The sequence below is a fragment of the Dromiciops gliroides genome, chromosome 1, assembly GCF_019393635.1.
Source record: "Dromiciops gliroides isolate mDroGli1 chromosome 1, mDroGli1.pri, whole genome shotgun sequence".
In the NCBI taxonomy this organism is placed as follows: Eukaryota; Metazoa; Chordata; class Mammalia; order Microbiotheria; family Microbiotheriidae; genus Dromiciops; species Dromiciops gliroides.
The window spans coordinates 625,220,827-625,238,808 of NC_057861.1; the positions used below are offsets into that span (position 1 = coordinate 625,220,827).

Sequence of the window (17,982 nt, forward strand, 5' to 3'; positions counted from 1 at the left end):
GGAAAACACTGCCAGCTCCCCCTAAAGAGAATATTATTAGCTTACTGCGGGGTGGAGGGTCAGAGTCAGGGAGCCTTCTCATTCAGAGCTCAGGCCACCTGCCACCCTGCAAAGCTAAGTGCACAGAAAGCACCACATGAAAACAGCCAGAGGCTGCCTGTGACACCAGAGTACCTTTCTAAAGCAGAAGCACAGGACCAGCTGTGCTCACAAGTGCCCAATTAAGGGTTCCTCTTTCTCCTGCCTTTAGGCAGGACTTAATGAAGCCACTTGAAGGGGAAAAGCCCCAGACCCACAGCAAGGGATAGAACGTACTTTTACCAAGCTGACAGCTGGAGACAGTAAGAGAGCATGATAGTAATGGTTCCTCTATTAATGGTGCAGAGAGCTTCCTTCGCAACATCCCAATGTAGCAGAGGAAGTATAGTTATCCCCATTTTAGAGATGAGGAAACTGAGGCTGAGGTTATGTGACATGTCCAGAGTAACACAGTCATGTGGCAGCTCAAGGAGTTCGGTTCTCTTTCCACACCACACTGCCTCTTTTAGATCTCTTACCCAGCTTTGGACCATTTCCAAATCAGATTAAGCTTCCTTTTATGTCTGTATCTGTTACAGATAAAATGTTTGAGGACAGGGCCAAGGACAGAGACTGCACTGAATATAAAAAAGCTTTGGGAACCATGTCCTTGGTCCCAGCTGATTAAACCTGGGGTAGAAACTGCTTTGATAGAAAAGGCACTAAGTAAATGTGAGTTGGTATTACACTAGCTATAGTTTTCTGACTCAGCTCAAAGGCAATGACTAAGGCTAAACACTAAAGTCCAACAAATCCTATGGCATTCATCTCAGTATCAGAGCTTTGAACCATAGCACTACTGCACAGCAAACTGGTTTGGAAGGTTGAGGTTGCTGTTGTTTTTGCCACTGTCTTTGTGTGTGATCTTTGACATCACCTTCTGTGTAACACCAGCCAGGCCTCTGTTCACCGGCCTATGCATACAATGGAAACCAGGATGAGATTCCACAGATGCCAACACAGATCTGTGAGGGCAGACTGGGGCGATGCTTTTCAGGAGTCTGTATGGATAAAGGAAAGCTGTCGCCATGAACTGAGACGCTTCCCGATACCAGACAGAGATCCTAGGGTACACAGCTCTGGTCCTCAATGTAACAAGATTCTGGGACAACCTTTCTGAGAGGCAACAGCTCCAGGAGACAATGGAAAACCATGGGTAAAGGGGTCCAAGGACCCCAGGACATAGGATCACACATTCTGTCCAAACCTCCTCATCCTATATATGAGGAACTGAGGTCCAGAGAGGCTGACTTGTCTGAGGTCACAGATAACAACAAGCAGAACTAAGTTTCACAACCAGGCCCCTGGATTCAAATTTCGGCCCTCTTTCCAATGAATGTGATTTGCCAACTGATGAGTCTATAGATCTTTGAGTTACAGACTTTTTAGAACAAAAAAGAATGTCAGAAGTCATCAAATTAACCACTTTATGTGAAGGGCTCCTAGGTACTAGATAATATCTCCACAGTATCAGGCTCACACCAAGAAACCAGAGGGCATGTGACAAGCTCCAGGAAATGGTTCTACTGCACAAGGCCCTCACTAGCTTCTCATCCCCGGTAGGACTTTGGCATGTGTGTGTGGCTAAAGGGACACACTGGGACAGTAACAGGATCGCTGGATGGGTTGTTTATTGTTCCTCTGAATAACTCTACCTCAGAAAAATAAAGGTATCGAGTTCAAAGCATCAGTAGGAGCTCAGAGTAGCCTGTGATCAGAGCTGGTCTATCACTCTGGTTACTGCCAGAGGCAGGCCAGGAGCTCTGCTGGGTGACCAGCAGGGGGACGCAGGAAGTCTTCACATCCTCTGCTTCCCAATTCCCTGTGAAATACGCAGCAGTGGGTCTGGACTGGATACAATGGTGAGGAGGAATAAGAGGAGGAAGGGGCCTCTTAGTCAAACAAGTCTGGTTTCTGGGAAGTTCTTGCCCACTAGGCTTTCCTTTCCATCACAGCTGGCTGTGAAAGTGCCTGGTCTCGAAGCTGTTGAATGAGTTCTTCCACATATACTTTGAATAGAGGGACAGGGTCCTGAAAAGGGGAGAAACAGTGGGTGAGGGTTTGGCAGAGCAGCTGGTACAAGAGGAGGGGAAGCTAGCCCAAGGGGCCAGAAACATGCAAGTGGATGATGCCTCTCCCCTCCAGCCATGGCTGCCACATTCCCTCCTGCTGAGAATGTGGCTGAGTGTCACCCTCACCAAAACTCAGCAGCAGCTACCTTCCCCAAAAGACATCCCCAAGTGGTGATGCTTCCCTTTGATCCCACAGTTTACCCCAAGAAAACTCAAAGCACATTAGGAGGAGAATGAGCAGCAATGGGCTCCTCTACATTAATCTCCAGGGTCTGTGATCCCGTGAGTGCTTTGGTGGCTTGAATGACCGTGTCCCTGAGCTGGGCAACAATCTGCCCAGCAAGAGCTGGAAACCCAGTCACTAGCCAGCCACCAGCTTCCTATTTGGAAGCACATTCAATACCTTTCTGGATCTGTGAGGCAGAGCTGGAAACCCAGTCTCTACTCACAAATATCCCAGCCATCCTTCAAGGCCTTCCTCCTCCCTGATCCCCCAGCGTATAAATGATCTCTCATCGTCTCATCTCAGAAGGACCTGGTCCTTATGCATTTATCATGTTCCAATTTGTGTTACATTCATCTCTAAAATTCCATAAACGTTTGTTATGCACTTGCTATGTGCCTGACACCGTGGCAGGCACTGAGGACATGGAAACAATAATGAAACAGTTCCTGACCTCAAGAAGTTTCCATCCTGAGGAGAGGCCACACAAACACAGCTTAGTAACTACAAAACACATACCAAGTGAATTCTAGTGGGGAAGGATCCATACTGGCCTCCTGGAGGAGGAGGAGGAGGTGAGGAAGGAGTACATTTCAGGCCTGGGGGGGTGGGGAGGGGGCAGCTTGTGCAAAGGCACACATGCAGAGATGAAATACTGTGGCTGAAGATGGTAAGAAGCCTGGAACAGACGGTGAATTAAGGGGAATAACATTCAATAAACATAAAAATGGGGGTTGTGGACACTGTGAAGGGCTATAAATGGCCAAAAGTCAAGTCTGTGCTTTGTCCCAGAACAAACAAGAAGTCGGTGGAGCTTTCTGACTGGGGAAACAACATGGACGGATGTGTTTTAGCAATATCATCTGGTGGCTCTACTGACAGCCTGGAAGGGAGAAGAGGCCTGAGGCAGGGAGGCTAATTAGAAGGCCCTTCCAATAGTTCAATGGAGAGGTACTGAGGACCTGGACTAGGGTGGTGGTGAGAAAAGGGGATGGCCTCAAGATGCTGTTGAGGCAGAATTAACAAGACTTAGTAACTGACTCAATATGGGAAATAATGGGGGGGCAAGGGAGGAGTTGATGCTGACTTATACGACCCAGACCTGGATGACTGGGAGGCTAATGGTGACTGCAACAGAAATAAGGAAGTGAAGAAGATGAGAGGGACTGGGTGAGGGGAGAAGATAAGCTCTGTTTTGGACCTGTTGAATTTAAGATGCCTACTGGACACGCAGTTGGAAATATCTCAGAGAAAATGAGTGATGTAGGCCTGGAGCTCCGTCTGTGTAGAGGTTTTATTCTAATTAGACTGTAAGTCTTTTGAGGGCAGTGGTCTTGACTTATTTATTTCTTTAGCTCTACACTACGATTCTCAAGACCTCACAAATAGGAGGTACTTAATATTCACTAAAGGAATGAACTAGGGGAGTATGAAAAAAGAAAACCACAGAGTCAGGGCCAGTTTGGTAGATGAGACAGCTTCTCCTTAGTCTCTTCTCCCATGTACTTGAATAAAACCGCCTCTCGTACCTATACAGACAACTTGGAGCAGTGCAGAGAGGGAAGGACTGGGAGGGAGGAGGCCTAGATTCCAAAACTTCACTTGTGACTGGACAAGTATCTGAGCAACATCTCACTCAGCCTCAGTTTCCTCACCTGTAAAATTACAACCCCTACCTCAAAAAACTGTAAGGAAAGCAATTGCAGTGGTTCTATCAGTTGGTAATATTTATGATCCTTCTCCAAAACCTAGTTTGGGTGCTGGCTCACTCAATGTTCATTCAAATTCATTATTAAGCACCTACTATGTGCAAGCTGTTATGCTAGATTATTCCATGAAGCCTTCCTTGACCCCTCCAACTGGAAGTGATCCATTCCTCTTTGAATCTCCTAGGCCACGCAGATCTCTCCAGTTCACCTAATTATTTTGTAACTTCTCCCACAGTCATCTGTATACATCTTATGCCTCTTACTCAACCATAAACTGCTTGAGGAGAGGCACCCTGTCTTTCATCTTAGTATTTCCCTCAACACCTAGCACATGGCAGTATTCATAGGAAATCTTTAAATTAAGTGCTTTGATGTTCAAATTATACATGACTTAGAGGTCACAGGATGGGATCCCTCCTCCGTACTCAGTATTTCGATAACACTACTTAGCCTCTACATTTTGTATAGTTTGACCTTTTTGCCTGCTGTAAGTAAACATGCTAAACTGATGTCTGAGTAGACTGAGGGGTGAGGGGGGTGGCCACAACGCAGGGAAAAAGGGAACCTGCCATGCTGGGTCAGAGGCTACAGCAAAGCCAAACCTCAAGAGCTGACGAAAGCAACAGAAAAAGCAGAAAGGCTTCACAACAGGAATTGGGACTTGGGCTGTCCCTGTTCCTTGCCCAGAGCCGGTGTAGTTTCTTCACAGCTTCACTCTCATCTTGCCCACCACTCCCACCCATAACTTTGAAATGATGATGCCTGATGCCTCTTTGCTGTTTAACAGGCCCCCTCCTCACACAAGGCAGCTCTCTCGAGTCAAATGGAAACAGCCTGAAACACTAGCTTAAACTTCAGACCAACAGTGGATGCTGCTCTTGGCCCTTGAAAGATCCTGCTCTGAATACTCACTTTTTCTTCCAGGAGCCTCTGTTTTTCCACTGCTTCTTCTAACGTCAGCCCGACCCATTCAGCCTCTTCTTCTGGGATCACAAATTCCTAGGACATAAGAGGAAAAAAAAGGACACAAGGAGAATGAGCCTAGGAGTGGTAAGAATAATCACAATGATAGCAAACATTTAAACAGCTCTTTCAGGTTTGCGAAGTGCTTTACAAACATAGCTGAAAGAATACTGGATTAGGAATCAAAAGACTTGAGTTTGAATCTTGGCTCTGTCACTACCTAGCTGGGTAAACTTATGTGAGACACTTCCTTTCCTTAAACCTTGTGGAGATAAAAATAGTTGTACTACCTATTTCATAGCCTAACATGAGGTAAACACTTTATAAACTATAAAGCGCTGGCACAAAGCAGGTGCTTGATAAATTACCTTTGCTGAACTGAATAAAATTGATGATTATAGGCTACATGTGAATACAATTATTACGTTTACTGGAACAGCCAGTTGTGTCAGAGGTTGTCAGAGTATGAGGGAACACCCATTTGAAGAGTTCAGAGGCCCCAGGCATATAATCCAGGCCTCAATGATCCATGGATGAGTTAACTCATATGGACGTGCAGAATTTAGGCAGAAAAATCAGTCTGGCTGCTCACCTTGTACTTGTTATAAATAGCTTCTCTCTTTTCTGGATCATCTGGGTGGAGCTGAGGGTCCCTCCGGGCAAGACGCAATAGCATTCCTCGTTTCAAATCCATCCCGAACTTGGAGCACAGATCCTCCTTTGGAGTCTGGAGGCAGAGTCATACACAAAAATCAACCACTGATCATGTAATTGAATCTGATTTTTCAATCACCTTCAGGAATGCAAATGAAACCCATCATCATCACAGAGCCTTTAATAGGTACTTATTTCTGTAAGGAACAGAGTCAGTCAAGGCCAAAACTAAGCCTGGTTCAGCCCTCCCACTCTACTGTGGATGCTTAAGGTCTTTCACAGGTTAGATGTAGGCCCACTTCACTTTTCCACCAGAGGAAAAATAGGTAAAAATAGCACTGCTGAGCCCTAAAAGGATTGAACAAATAGTTGTTGCTCTAGTCCAGGGTTCCTCAAACTCTTACGTTAATCAAAGGGCTTTTCAGAACACCTATTCTCATGCTTCTCTTCCATATACAAAGATGTTCATAAATGAAGTTTGTCTGAGTAAATCAGAATTATTTTGATTATATATAATATGTAAATTTTGGTGATTTTTAAGTACAGATTCACATCAATAATGGAAAATCTCTTTTAAAATTTTGTTGGGGCAGCTAGGTGGCACAGTGTATAAAGCACTGGCCCTGGGTTCAGGAGGACCTGAGTTCAAATTCTGCCTCAGACACTTGACACTTACTAGCTGTCTGACCCTGAGCAAATCACTTAACCCTCTTTGTCCCACCAAAAATAAATTAAATATTATATCTTTTCCAATTACTTGTAAACACAATTTTAAATATTTTTTTAATATTCCCTCCTCATTCCCTCCTTCCTCTAACCCTCTCTCATTGAGAAAGCAAGAAATTTGATGTAGGTTAAGTAAACTAAACATTCTTTGGATTAACTTTCATCATAGACTAGTCAATAGACCACTCAGTGAACTCTAGATCATATTCAGAAAATAAGGGAATTTCAGAGTGACCTTGATGGTCATCTAGTTCAACTTAATGCCTCTTACTGTATCCTGGGATCTGAACGCACTGTTCTCTACACTCCACCTTCCCTTTTGCATTATGTGGGTTGTTTGGAAGTTCTTCCTCACAGCAGGCTGCAATCTGACTCTATGCAAGAATGCCTTAGTCCTGGCCTCTGAGGCCAAGCAGAACAAGCTTAATCATTTTGTTTTGTCTGAACCTGTGATTTCATTTGAGTTCGCAGCTCCCCATGAGAAAACCATCTATCAATGGATATCAGAAACCTTCTGCAATAGATAGTCTTAGAGAGTTGCTGGGGGGAAGGGGGTGGCACTGAGAAGTTCAAAGATGCGCCAATAGTCACATGGAGGCTGGACCCAAACCCAAGTTGTCCTTCCTGCAAGGCCAGCTCTCCACCCATCCTGCCAAGGGGGATAATAACGGAACCCATTTTCCACATGACTGCCCAGAGTATTACGGGCTCTTAAGACACAGAGCTCCAATACTGGAAGAGAATTCTCATGTGTCATTCTTTTCTATACGTTGTCCCCATCCCCTATCAACTCTTCTCTTTTCCAAGCTAAACACAGTTCTTTTGATTGGTCCTCATGTTACATAGGTTCCAGTTCCCCCATCATCCAGGATATGGTCCAGCTTATCAATATCCTTCCTAAAATGTGAACTAAACATTGTTGGGTTTTTTTGTTTGTTTTTTGGGGGCAGAGCAATGAGGATTAAGTGACTTATGCAGGGTTACACAGCTAGTGTCAAATGTCTGAGGCTGGATTTGAACTCAGGTCCTCCTGAATCCAGGGTCGTTGCTTTATCCACTGTGCCACCTAGCTGCCCTGAACCAAACATTGTAATACAGGGTGGAGGCTGAGAATCCCATTCCCCACAATCCTGCAATAGACACTAAACCTTCAATCTCTAGTTTAATGTCAAGAGGCAACTGTGGCTGCCAATCTAGCTTCAGAGGAAGCCCAGGCAGAATGAAGTTGTCCTGTGCCCCCAAAACAAAGACTTGGCTCTTCTTTTCTTTTTCCCTCTCTCTAGTCCTGGGGCCTCACCTTGAGGATATAGAAATCAAATCCATAGGCTTCATCGATCAGATCCAGAGTTCTCATGGTAACCGTTGTTTTGAATTTCTTGTCCAAGATCTCACTGTAAAGCTCTCGTTCATACAGATGGGGCTTCCAAGTCTTTCTCACACGCCTTGAGAGCTAAAGGCAGAAAAAAAAGTTTTGAAGAGTGAGCAAGCTGTTCCCACATAATCACCAGTGCTCTTCCTGAAAGACAAGCAGCATCTCCCTCCACAACCGCCAACACACACAGACTTGGTATTTCTTCCTTCCTTTCTTCAGTTGAGGTGCCCATCTGCACTCCTTGCCCCATCTAGCTCAAGGGTTGCTGTTTCCTCTCTTCTCCTGTCTCCTTAAGTGTAGTTTTGTCATCCCTCCTGTTATTTCAGTTCAAGGGATATAGGCCACCAAGTACAAGAGCTCTGTGGTTTCATCAGAGGCCAGGATTCTGGGACCTGAGAACCCTGTTTGAAAGCAGTTGTGCATATTTAATATGTAAAAGGAAACATAGAGGGCCCATATAAGAAAGTTACACTATATTAAACAGGGCCTGTTTTAATGGCCCACCCATGTTGTCAGCTCACCCAGCTGTCACTTTTTTATTCTCACTCCCTCTACAATATGGTCCTGATCTACATGGCTCAACTCTTAGCATTTTTCATCCCCGTTCATATCTTGAACTCCTAGCTAGCTCTGCCTCACAGTCAGGCCCACTTTGACTTCTTCTGGAGTTCATGTCCTTCTCCTAACACTAATGACCTTCAAAAAGTTCCACCTTACTAGAGACAAATTAAACCCGGTATCATGGTTCACTGGTGTTCACATTCCAAATAAGTAAGCATGTACAAAGACTGGGAGACTAATGCCCATGTGATGTCAAAGGGCTAAGCTTATGCAAAAAAGTGCCACAGGGCATAAGGAAGGGCAGGGGCAGTGTGGGGGTGACCAATGGGAGGGGACCATGTTATTATTGGCTTAGCAACAGCTAAAGGTGAGAAGAGGTGCTTGGCAGAACAGGGAGAAGACAGGGCAGGCTTCCTCTTCTCTCCCCAGCCCCTCCTAAAGTCCAAGAACCTGCCACTAGCAGAGGGAGAGAGAAAGGCCACCGGCCTTCCACCTTCCATTACAACCTCGAAGCCATGGAAGGAGAACTTGTAGAATCAGAAGACCCAGAGTCCCAGTCCTCATTCCACCAATGATTCAACATTAAAAAAAGGAGACAATTTTCCTTCTTAGAATGTGTTTCCTTGTCTGTATTTGCACCAACTACCTCTAATCTAATCTAATCCCACAAGCATTTTATTAAATCCCTACTGTGTGCAAGGTATCATATTCGGTGCTGGGGATACAAACACAAAAATGAAAAACCTCACTCAGTCATAGCCAGGAAAATGCTTTGTGGATCCCTGTATGAATATGAACTGTTATTAATAGCAAAGTTCTCTTTAAAAATAAAAAATAAAATAAATTTAAAATTCTACTTAGAATTAAGAATGTCATCAAAGGGGCAGCTAGGTGTCGAAGTGGATAGAGCACCGGCCCTGGAGTCAGGAGGACCTGAGTTCAAATCCGGCCTCAGACACTTGACACTTACTAGCTGTGTGACTCTGGGCAAGTTACTTAACCCCAATTGCCTCACCAAAAAAAAAAAAAGTCATCAAAACAGCTACCCTTTGTTTGTTTTTTTGCAGTTACAGTGGCATTCAGTTAGCGAACAATTATTTTCTATGCCACAGTGAAAAAACTAAAGATAACTATGAGTTACATCTCTATAAATGATTGCAACTGAAGCAACAGTCACTTGATGGAGTGGAGAAAAGCAGATCAGCCCCTTCTACTCTGTCCTGGGCCCACATTAGTCATACCTCCTCTTCCACACACACAGACACACAGACGTACCTTGTCATTGTTGGTATATCTATAACCACTGATCCAGCCCTCACCACCCCAGAGCCCCCTCTGGGATTCAGGGGGAAAGTAGAGTGGGATGGGAACATCCTGGACAAGCTCACGTTGTCCATTCTTTGGGTTTATCTTGTACTTGACCCCGTGAGGTTTATAATGGACTGCAGTGGGTGTCCCTTCATTCTGTAGTGACTTGAGGTAGTGTTCAGGCAGGCGAGAGTAAATCCCCTGCCTCAGCTTCAAGGTTTTCCAGAGTTTAACAGGGTACTTGTGCAGCGGCATTGGGGGAAGTTACTGTGAAGGAAAAATGCCCCAAATTATTTCTAGTACTATCACTCATTTCACCACTAGTTATAACATCATAGGACTTGATGAGTGAGATGAGCAGAACCAGAAGAACATTGTACACAGTATCATCAACATTGTGTGTTGATCTACTGTGATGGACTAGATTCTTCTCACCAATGCAATGGCACAGAAGAGTTCCAGAGGACTCATGATGGAAGAGGATCTCCAAATCCAGGAAAACAAAAGAACTGTGGAGTATAGATGCTGAATGAACCATACTACTTCTGTTGTTTTTGGTGCTGATGTTTATCTATTTTGAGGTTTGTTGTCATTGCTCTGATTTTTCTCTTATAACATGACTAATGCAGAAATATGTTTAATGTTATTATATATATATATATATACAAAACCTATATCAGATTGCCTGCTGTCTAGGGGAGGGAGGGAGGAAAATCTGAAATTGGAGAGCTTGTATAAACAAAAGTTGAGAACTATCTTTATATGTAACAGGAAAAAAAATACTTTATTAATTAAAAATAAAAAATAAAATAAAAAAAATAAAAACATCATAGGACTAAAAGCTAGAAAGAACTTTAGAAATTATCAACCTAATTATCAACCCAGACCCAAGAGGTCTGGGGACAAATTATTTTGGGGGGTGGGGTCCTATGAACTTGGATGTGGAAAAAAAAATGACATCTTTATTTTCATTAACATCTAATTTAAACTCAGCATTTCCTTCAATTATTAATTTCTTTTTTAAAAAACCATTATTCGGGGGGGGGGGGACAGCTAGGTGGTACAGCGGATAAAGCACTGATCCTGGATTCAGGAGGTCCTGAGTTCAAATCTGGCCTTAGACACTTGACACTTACTAGCTGCATGACCCTGGACAAGTCACTTAACCCTCACTGCCCCGCAAACAACAACAACAACAAACCACATTATTCCAAGAAGGGATTCATGGCACCAGAAAGGTTAAGAATTTTTGATCCACTACATTTCTTCCTTTATAGCTGAAGAAAAGTGAGGCCTAGAGATGATAGAGTAACTTTCCCAGAGTCACATGAATAACAAGTGATAAGGCTAGGATTTGAACCCAGGTCTTTCTAACTTAAAATCCAGTACTCTTTCCATGATACCAATCTGTTTCACTATATGTTTTTACCAGGTTAAAGACAAACTAGGATTAGCAATGACTTGGTAAAGAGGATAATAGGAACCAGAAACCCAAGTTTGGGTAATATTCTTCTCCTACTAAAAGATTTCCAATTACTCTCTACTACCCTAAGAGTAAAGACTGAACTTTTTGGTTTGGGCCTTGAAACTTTCCACAATCTGGTCCCTATATCTCATTTTATAAGTTTCAGCAAATCATATTCCCTCTCTGGTCCCATTCATTCATCAACCTATAGCTTTTTCCCTACAAAGTGAGGGGGCTAAAACAGGTGACCTGTAAGGTCCTTTCCAGTGCTGGCATTCTATAGTACTATGTTTCAAGGTCCCTTTCCAGCTTTTTATAACATTTTTACCTTTACTACATACAACTAGCTTACAATAACACTGCTCCAAAGTGGGTTACTCTCTGTCCTTTGAAGAGGTCTTCGATCTTATCTAACAGGTGACATTCTCCCTTATGTAACATTGGAAGGCAATCAAGCAATCACAGATGAGTGGTCACATTACCATTCACTTTCCCCACTAAAAAATGGGAACTGTAACCATTGCCTCTTATGCCTCTCACTGTGAAGTACAGGAAAGGCAACAAACATCAATTAAAAATAAAAGAACACTATACTACTGATGGGGGGGGGGCGGCTTCTGTCTTTCATTTATTTTTATCATGGGATGGGGGAAGCAAGATACTAGCTGGGGGAACAGGAAGAGTAGGATCCACTATCACCAAGGCCACAGTACCTAAGTGTCAGAGCTAGAAGGGATCTTAGTGATCATTCATCTTACAGATCAGGTTTGTTTTGGGGTTTTTTGGTGAGGCAATTGGGGTTAAGTGACTTGCCCAGGGTCACAGAGCTAGTAAGTGTTAAGCGTCTGAGGCCGGATTTGAACTCAGGTCCTTCTGAATCCAGGGCCTGTGCTCTATCCACTGTGCCACCTAGCTGCCCCACAGATCAGGTTTATAGGAAGTAGTGAACTAGAGCTAGGAAGAACTTCAAGGTCTCAGCTGGTACAGCAAAGAACTGTCTAATTTGTGTCTGTATGTAATCTGGGACTCGTAGTTTAATTCTGCATTGACCAGAGTGTGGAGCTTCGGAGGCAGATTTTGAGCCAACCTCAGAGAGAACTCCCTAACAATCATAGGGGTGTCCAATGATGGACCCCATTGTGAGCTGAACTTGGCATTAGGAAGGATATGAGTAGGATCCTATTGGGGTTTTTTGTTTGTTTTTGTTTTTTTAGGATCCTATTGTTTCAGTACTTCCTACCTGGAGGACCCTGACAAAATCACTTAAAACTTTTTTGGGGGCCTGAGTTTCCTTCTCTGTGAAATGAAGGGTTGGACTTGAATGGCATTCAAAGATCCTTCCAACTGTATATCTATGGTTCTATGAAGTTGCTGGGGGTCAGAGACAGAAGGAACCCAGGAAGCTGTCTACCATTAGTGTGACAGAGGGCAAAGAGCACTGGATCAGAAGGCCTGGGTCTGAATCTGAGCCGTTTGTTTACCTTAATCAGGTCATTTCCTCTCTCTGGCTTCCTTACCTACAGAAGGGGACTGGGCTAGATGACTTCTTCCCTTCTGATCCTAACAGTTCCTAACTCAAGTTCCCAACCAATGTAAACATCCCTAAAACATTCTCATCGAGCCTGTGTCGAACCCAGTTATAGAAAACCCACCTCCTAAAGAACACAAACCATCCCACCGTTGGACATAGCTCTGATTTGGGGGGAATTCTTTCTGATGTTGGGTCAAAATCTGCCTCCGAGGATCCACCCCCACCCCCGCTTCTGCCTCTGGGGGACAAACAGGACAAGTGGAATTCCTCTTTCACCTGACAGCTGTCACATCCTCGCTAAGTCTTTTCCCTAGGCTTAGCATCCCAGTTCCTTCCCCCATCGCTGGTGCTCCCTCCTGGGCAAGATCTCCAGGGTCTTTCTCATGGGGGGGGGGGAGGGAGGGACAGTTCTCATCCCGACCGCCTGCAGAAGTGTTGCTGACTCTTAGAGCTAGGAGGGACCTCACAGGCCATCGAGCTCAATCTGTACCTGAAAAATGAGTCCCCTCCACAATATCCTACGTTTAAAGACTTCTATTGACGGGAGGCTCACTACCTATCGACGCAGAGAGTTTCGAGTCATAAGCGCTGTACCTTCCCCCCCACCCCACCCCCGGACCACCCGATTTCTTCACCACAGGGCTACCCTCACATCGACTCAAAAGCAAGAAAGCAAACCCAGGACCCCACGCCCGAACCTCAGTTACTGCCCCAAACACACCAAACTCACAAGAACCCGTGGCCCAGAGGAAGCGGAAGTCGAAGCCGGGTCCTCTCCCTCCTCACTCTGATAGGCTGAGGGATCTGTCCATCTCCATCGCGGTCCCGCCCCTATCCCCCGCTAGGGATCGTGGGAAATGTTTTCGTATCCAAGGACGGAGCAGGAGGGAAGGGACGCTAAGGGGGACGGCATCTTCAGAAATGGGTGCGGGCGGAAGCTACCTGGCTCGGAGGCGGAGCTGCCCCGCTCCCCGCTAAGGTCTTTGGTTCCACTTCGGCTATCTTCCATGTTGTATCCATTCCGTTCTCTCCCCAGGGTGGATGGATGGAGTCGCCACGCGCTCTCCGCTCTCCTCCAGCGGGACTCCGCAGGTCACACCTGCCTCCTTATTTAAGAAGTTGTAAGCCTGATCTGGCCCAGCCACCTGAAGTCATTCATATTAAACCGCCGTGTGTCTGAAGTCCCCAGCATCCTCCTTATTCCCAAATCCAAACCTTCTCAATTCAGTCCAACTTCACCTACAAGTCATCATAGGACAATGCTGACCACCCCCACCCCGTTTTCTGGGTATTCTTCTTCACTGGGTTTTAGAGATTTCATACTCTGTTGGTTCTCCAATTTCTGCCCACACTTTTAATCTCCTGTGTGATTCTTTTACCACCACCTAAATACAGGCAAGATGTCTCATAGTGAGATCAACAGCAGAGGGGGATAAACTTTGCCCTGACCCTCTTCTCTTGCCAAACTTTTCACAATCATTCATATTCATGACTTCAAACTGTCACTTCTAAGCAAATGGCTCCTGAATCTTTATTCCCTGCTTGGACCTGCAAAGTCCAGCTTTGTTGGGTGTCTGCATTTGGATATCCTATCCTTTCCAGCAATAACCTAAAGGTATCTGTACTCAACATGTCCAAAACAAAACGCATTGTCTTCCCCCTCCTTTAACTTCTTTATCTCTGTTGAAAACACCACCCAGAGGGGCAGCTAGGTGGCGCAGTGGATAAAGCACCGACCCTGGATTCAGTAGTATCTGAGTTCAAATTGGGCTTCAGACACTTGGCATTTACTAGTAGGGTGACCCTGGGCAAGTCACTTAACCCCAATTGCCTCGCAAAAAATAATAATAAAAGAAAAAAAGAAAAGAAAAGAAAACACCACTCAGGGCTGCAACACAGAAGTCATTTTCAAGTCTTCTCTCTCCCTCACTTCCTAGTCAGTTGCCAATTTATGTCAATTATATCGATTATATCTCTGCATCATCTTTGGAATTCTTCCCCTTTTCTGTACTTATAAGGCCACCACCGTAATTGAAGCTCTCATCACGTACATCAATAGCTTCCTAATTGCCTTCCCTTCTCTCCTCTCAGCCTAGCATCCACACAATTGCCAAATGGATATTTCTAAAGCACAGGCCTAATTTATCATTCTTCTGCTCAAAAAGCTCAAGGGTCTCTCAATTACCTCTCGGTTAAAATTTAAACTTCTGTTTAGAATTTAATCCATAGTTTAGGCAGCTAGTTGGTATAGTGGATAAAAGAGCCTGACCTTGAGTCAGGAAGACTGGAGTCCAAATATGACTTCACAGTAGCTATGTGAACCTGGGCAAGTCACTTTGCCTCCATTTGTCTTAATTTCCTCACCTGTAAAATTGGGATAATAACACCTATTTCTTAAGGTTGTTATGAGGATCAAATGAGACAATTATAAAGTGCTTAGCACAGTACCTGGCACATAGAAGCAGTATGCAAATGTCAGCTGTTGTTATTAATTATCCATTCTCTAACCTCCACCTCAAGGAAATGCAGCTCAGATTGGTAGCAATTTCTCCTTTCTAGACCCTTGCAAATCACCTTTGAATAGATCTATGACAGAATTGGCCAGGAGTGTGTCTGTGGAATATTGGTGGGGGGAGTCCCACTGAAAGAATGTTAGGGGTTAGACAGCCAACAAAGATCTCTATTCCACATAACACTTTAGGCTGGTATTAATGAAGTCAAGGTCACTGATTCACACTCCAGCACCTAGCCCAATAGCCTTTCACATTATAGGAGAACTATAAATATACAATGAACAAACAAATGAGTATTCCTATATGGGCAAGTAAATTAAGACAGAACTCAGTCCAGATAGGACACAGATTCCTTACAGATAAGGATGACAGTAGGGAGAGGTGGAAAGGATAGAGACTGGACCTGTGATTTCATCCGTATTGGAAACTTCCTCTAGTACCATAAGGTGGCATCTTCTCTGTAACTCTGATAGCTGCCCAGGGCACTGAGATGTAAAGTGATTTGTTCAGGATCACAGGCAGCATCAGATGGAGGACTTGCTTCTGATGTTCCAGACACTGAAGCTGGCTTTCTATCCATTACACAGAACTGCCTCTCTGTGGGATGATGGTGCTTAAGTAAATTCCCCATGGGGGATATCATCTACATAGCTCCCTACTGATTCCACTTCACTGACTGACTGCCCTCAGTTCTCTGAACAGTAGCTTCGGTCTTGATCCCTGGCTGAGAAGTGATCTTTCTAGATATTATCCCAATGGCTCTACACTATTCCCCTTGTTAGCCTCCTTCACCTAGTCCTGATAAATACAACCGCATTTCCAGAGAGGGGCCAACAACTTCGGGGAAGTAAGAGAGGAGGTGGGAAGGACACAAGGGCAGGGGTGAAAAGGGGACAACTCCACTAGGAGATAACCAGAACAAAGATTATAGTGAAACCACCAACACAACCCAATCCAAGGTGCTGGCCCCTTCAGTGTCAGAAGTAAGTTAAGGAGGGCATGGGATGGGGTAAGCTGGTCGGCATGCATCCATGCAGCTCTGGGCCTCGGCTGTGGCAGCTGGAGGCCAGGACCAGTCCTGCAGAGTCAAGAATGTGCATGTCTTGGTTCTGCTTCTCAGAAAAGGCAGGGAAAGAGATACAAGTCATTCTGACTCGTATTCATCTTCCCCTCTCCCCTACTCTGCCTCTCTCTTCAGAACTATCCCCATACTTGCTGAGCGCCTGGAATTTTGAGCTATGTTCTACCCCTTACCACAGTTCAACAGTTTAGGAAGCTGGAGGTCTCCACAGGGTTTCTTTGGATCTCCCATCAAAGCAAAAGTTTACCCTTGACCAGTCAGGAGGGCCAGAGGCTCTGGTCCCAAGTATACTGTCATAGCTGTCATAATGTTAGATAGCCAGGCCTAGATCCCCTAAGCCCCTCAAGCAGAGAAAAGACTAGGATTCAGGAACTGGACTTGGAGGTGGAAGAAGAGAAGAATATTTCTTGCCTTGGTAGAAATAAAAAAACTGCGCTCAGAACAATTTTATTCAGATAGAAATCAAATAGGAAGCATATCCCCTTTATCCTTGGAGGGAGAGGAGAAGTGGGAGCTGCGGGGTGAGTTGGTAGGCGGAGTCAGCCTATCACTGGCAGTCCCTGCTACAGAAGAACAGCTGGGCCACAGGCCAGGTAACTTCACGTCACCGCATAGAGTTCCTCCTGGGTATTCTTACAGAGCTGGTAGCGGCAGGTGAGCTTCTGTGACCAGGCCCAGGGTTCTATGTTCTTGTCACGAGGGGGCAGAAGGAAAGCCACGCTACTGGCCATCAGCACATGCCAGATACTGTGTGTGTAGAAGTAGTTGTCGTTGGTCCCCATGAAAGTGTAGATGGCAATGGCCACAAATGCCAGAGAGATTCCCGGGAGGAGGTAGAAGGCCCATCGCTTCCATGATGTGGGATAACAGTGGTGTCGATTAACACATCTGTATACCTGAGCCATATGAGAAGAGACACACATGTTTATCTATGACCAAAGAGAGAGGGTCCCGTGGCTTTGGGGAAAAGGTCTGGCTCTAACTTGTGTAACTCTGAGTGAGTCACATTGGGTTTTTCTTGGCCGTATTTCTGTCAAATGAGGATTAACAATTTGTTTGGCTGCCATGTCCTGAGAGACAACTGGCAAGGCAAGAAGCATTTATTAAGCACTCAGATGGCAAAGAGCTTTATAAAGTACAATGTGGGGCCATACAGATGGAGGGAGAGGAGAATGGGGGCCTCTTGTCTCAGAACTTGAGGGAATCAAGGACTTGGTTCCCATCCCTACCTCCCAATTGTGAAATATTACCCTCTCCACTGGGGACCCAATGCCAGAGGTGGAGACCATGGATTCTCTTCCATTTTCAAGGAATGACAAGAAGGTAGCTGGGAGTAGTCATTAGCAAATCCCTAGGGGAGCCAGTGTTGGAGGGAATTACAGTACTATTACCTTATGTTAATATTATAGTTTACAAAGTGCTTTCCACTCAACCCGTCAGGTAATAGAATGATTATTATCCCCATTTCACAGAGGAAACTGAGTTTCAGATGTGAAAGCAACTAGCTATCACACAGCTAGTTTATAGTAGATTGGGAACTTGAATGAACTCCAAGTCCAATGTTATTTTCATTCTGCCCCGCCTGTCTTCATTCTGGAACTGAACTAAGGTGGTCACAAGACCATGCTCCTGTAGACCTGTCTTCTTTGGACAGCTACTACTGGTCTGTCTCTGCTTCATCCTTAGCCCAGGGCTGATCAATGGCCAATCAAAGTAACATCAGTCA

At 44.8% G+C, this 17,982-nt stretch overlaps 2 protein-coding genes across 5 annotated transcripts in view; both read right to left on the minus strand.

Annotated features, from left to right (window-relative positions):
• Positions 1-1,488: 1,488 nt before the first annotated feature.
• Positions 1,489-13,485, minus strand: MRPL28 (mitochondrial ribosomal protein L28). 3 transcript variants are annotated; one of them, XM_043975376.1, is made up of 6 exons: positions 13,384-13,485; positions 9,634-9,933; positions 7,723-7,875; positions 5,638-5,772; positions 4,995-5,081; positions 1,489-2,109 (listed from the first exon to the last, which is right to left on the minus strand). In XM_043975376.1, exons 2-6 carry the CDS (start codon positions 9,919-9,921, stop codon positions 2,011-2,013), a joined length of 762 nt encoding a protein of 253 aa, XP_043831311.1. In that variant the 5' UTR covers positions 9,922-9,933; positions 13,384-13,485; the 3' UTR covers positions 1,489-2,010. The 3 variants fall into 3 exon arrangements, with proteins under 3 accessions (XP_043831311.1, XP_043831303.1, XP_043831319.1); XM_043975368.1 differs by having other exon boundaries at positions 13,393-13,471; XM_043975384.1 differs by lacking the exon at positions 13,384-13,485 and adding an exon at positions 13,361-13,380.
• Positions 13,486-16,693: 3,208 nt separating this feature from the next.
• PGAP6 (post-glycosylphosphatidylinositol attachment to proteins 6) overlaps positions 16,694-17,982 on the minus strand; it is a 34,042-nt gene continuing 32,753 nt past the window's right edge. For both annotated transcript variants that reach the window (XM_043975717.1, XM_043975707.1), the window contains exon 13: positions 16,694-17,152. In XM_043975717.1, coding sequence (XP_043831652.1) covers positions 16,856-17,152 — 297 coding nt within the window. In that variant the 3' untranslated portion in view covers positions 16,694-16,855. The remainder of the gene's footprint in view (positions 17,153-17,982) is intronic.

Coding starts and splice junctions, on each gene's coding strand:
- MRPL28 (XM_043975376.1), bottom strand. CDS start 9,921: ATGCCGCTGCACAAGTACCCTGTTAAACTCTGGAAAACCTTGAAGCTG. Junction 5,082..5,637: donor CTATTTATAACAAGTACAAG/GTGAGCAGCCAG, acceptor CTTATGTCCTAG/GAATTTGTGATCCCAGAAGA. Junction 2,110..4,994: donor AGAGGCTCCTGGAAGAAAAA/GTGAGTATTCAG, acceptor TCCCCTTTTCAG/GACCCTGTCCCTCTATTCAA.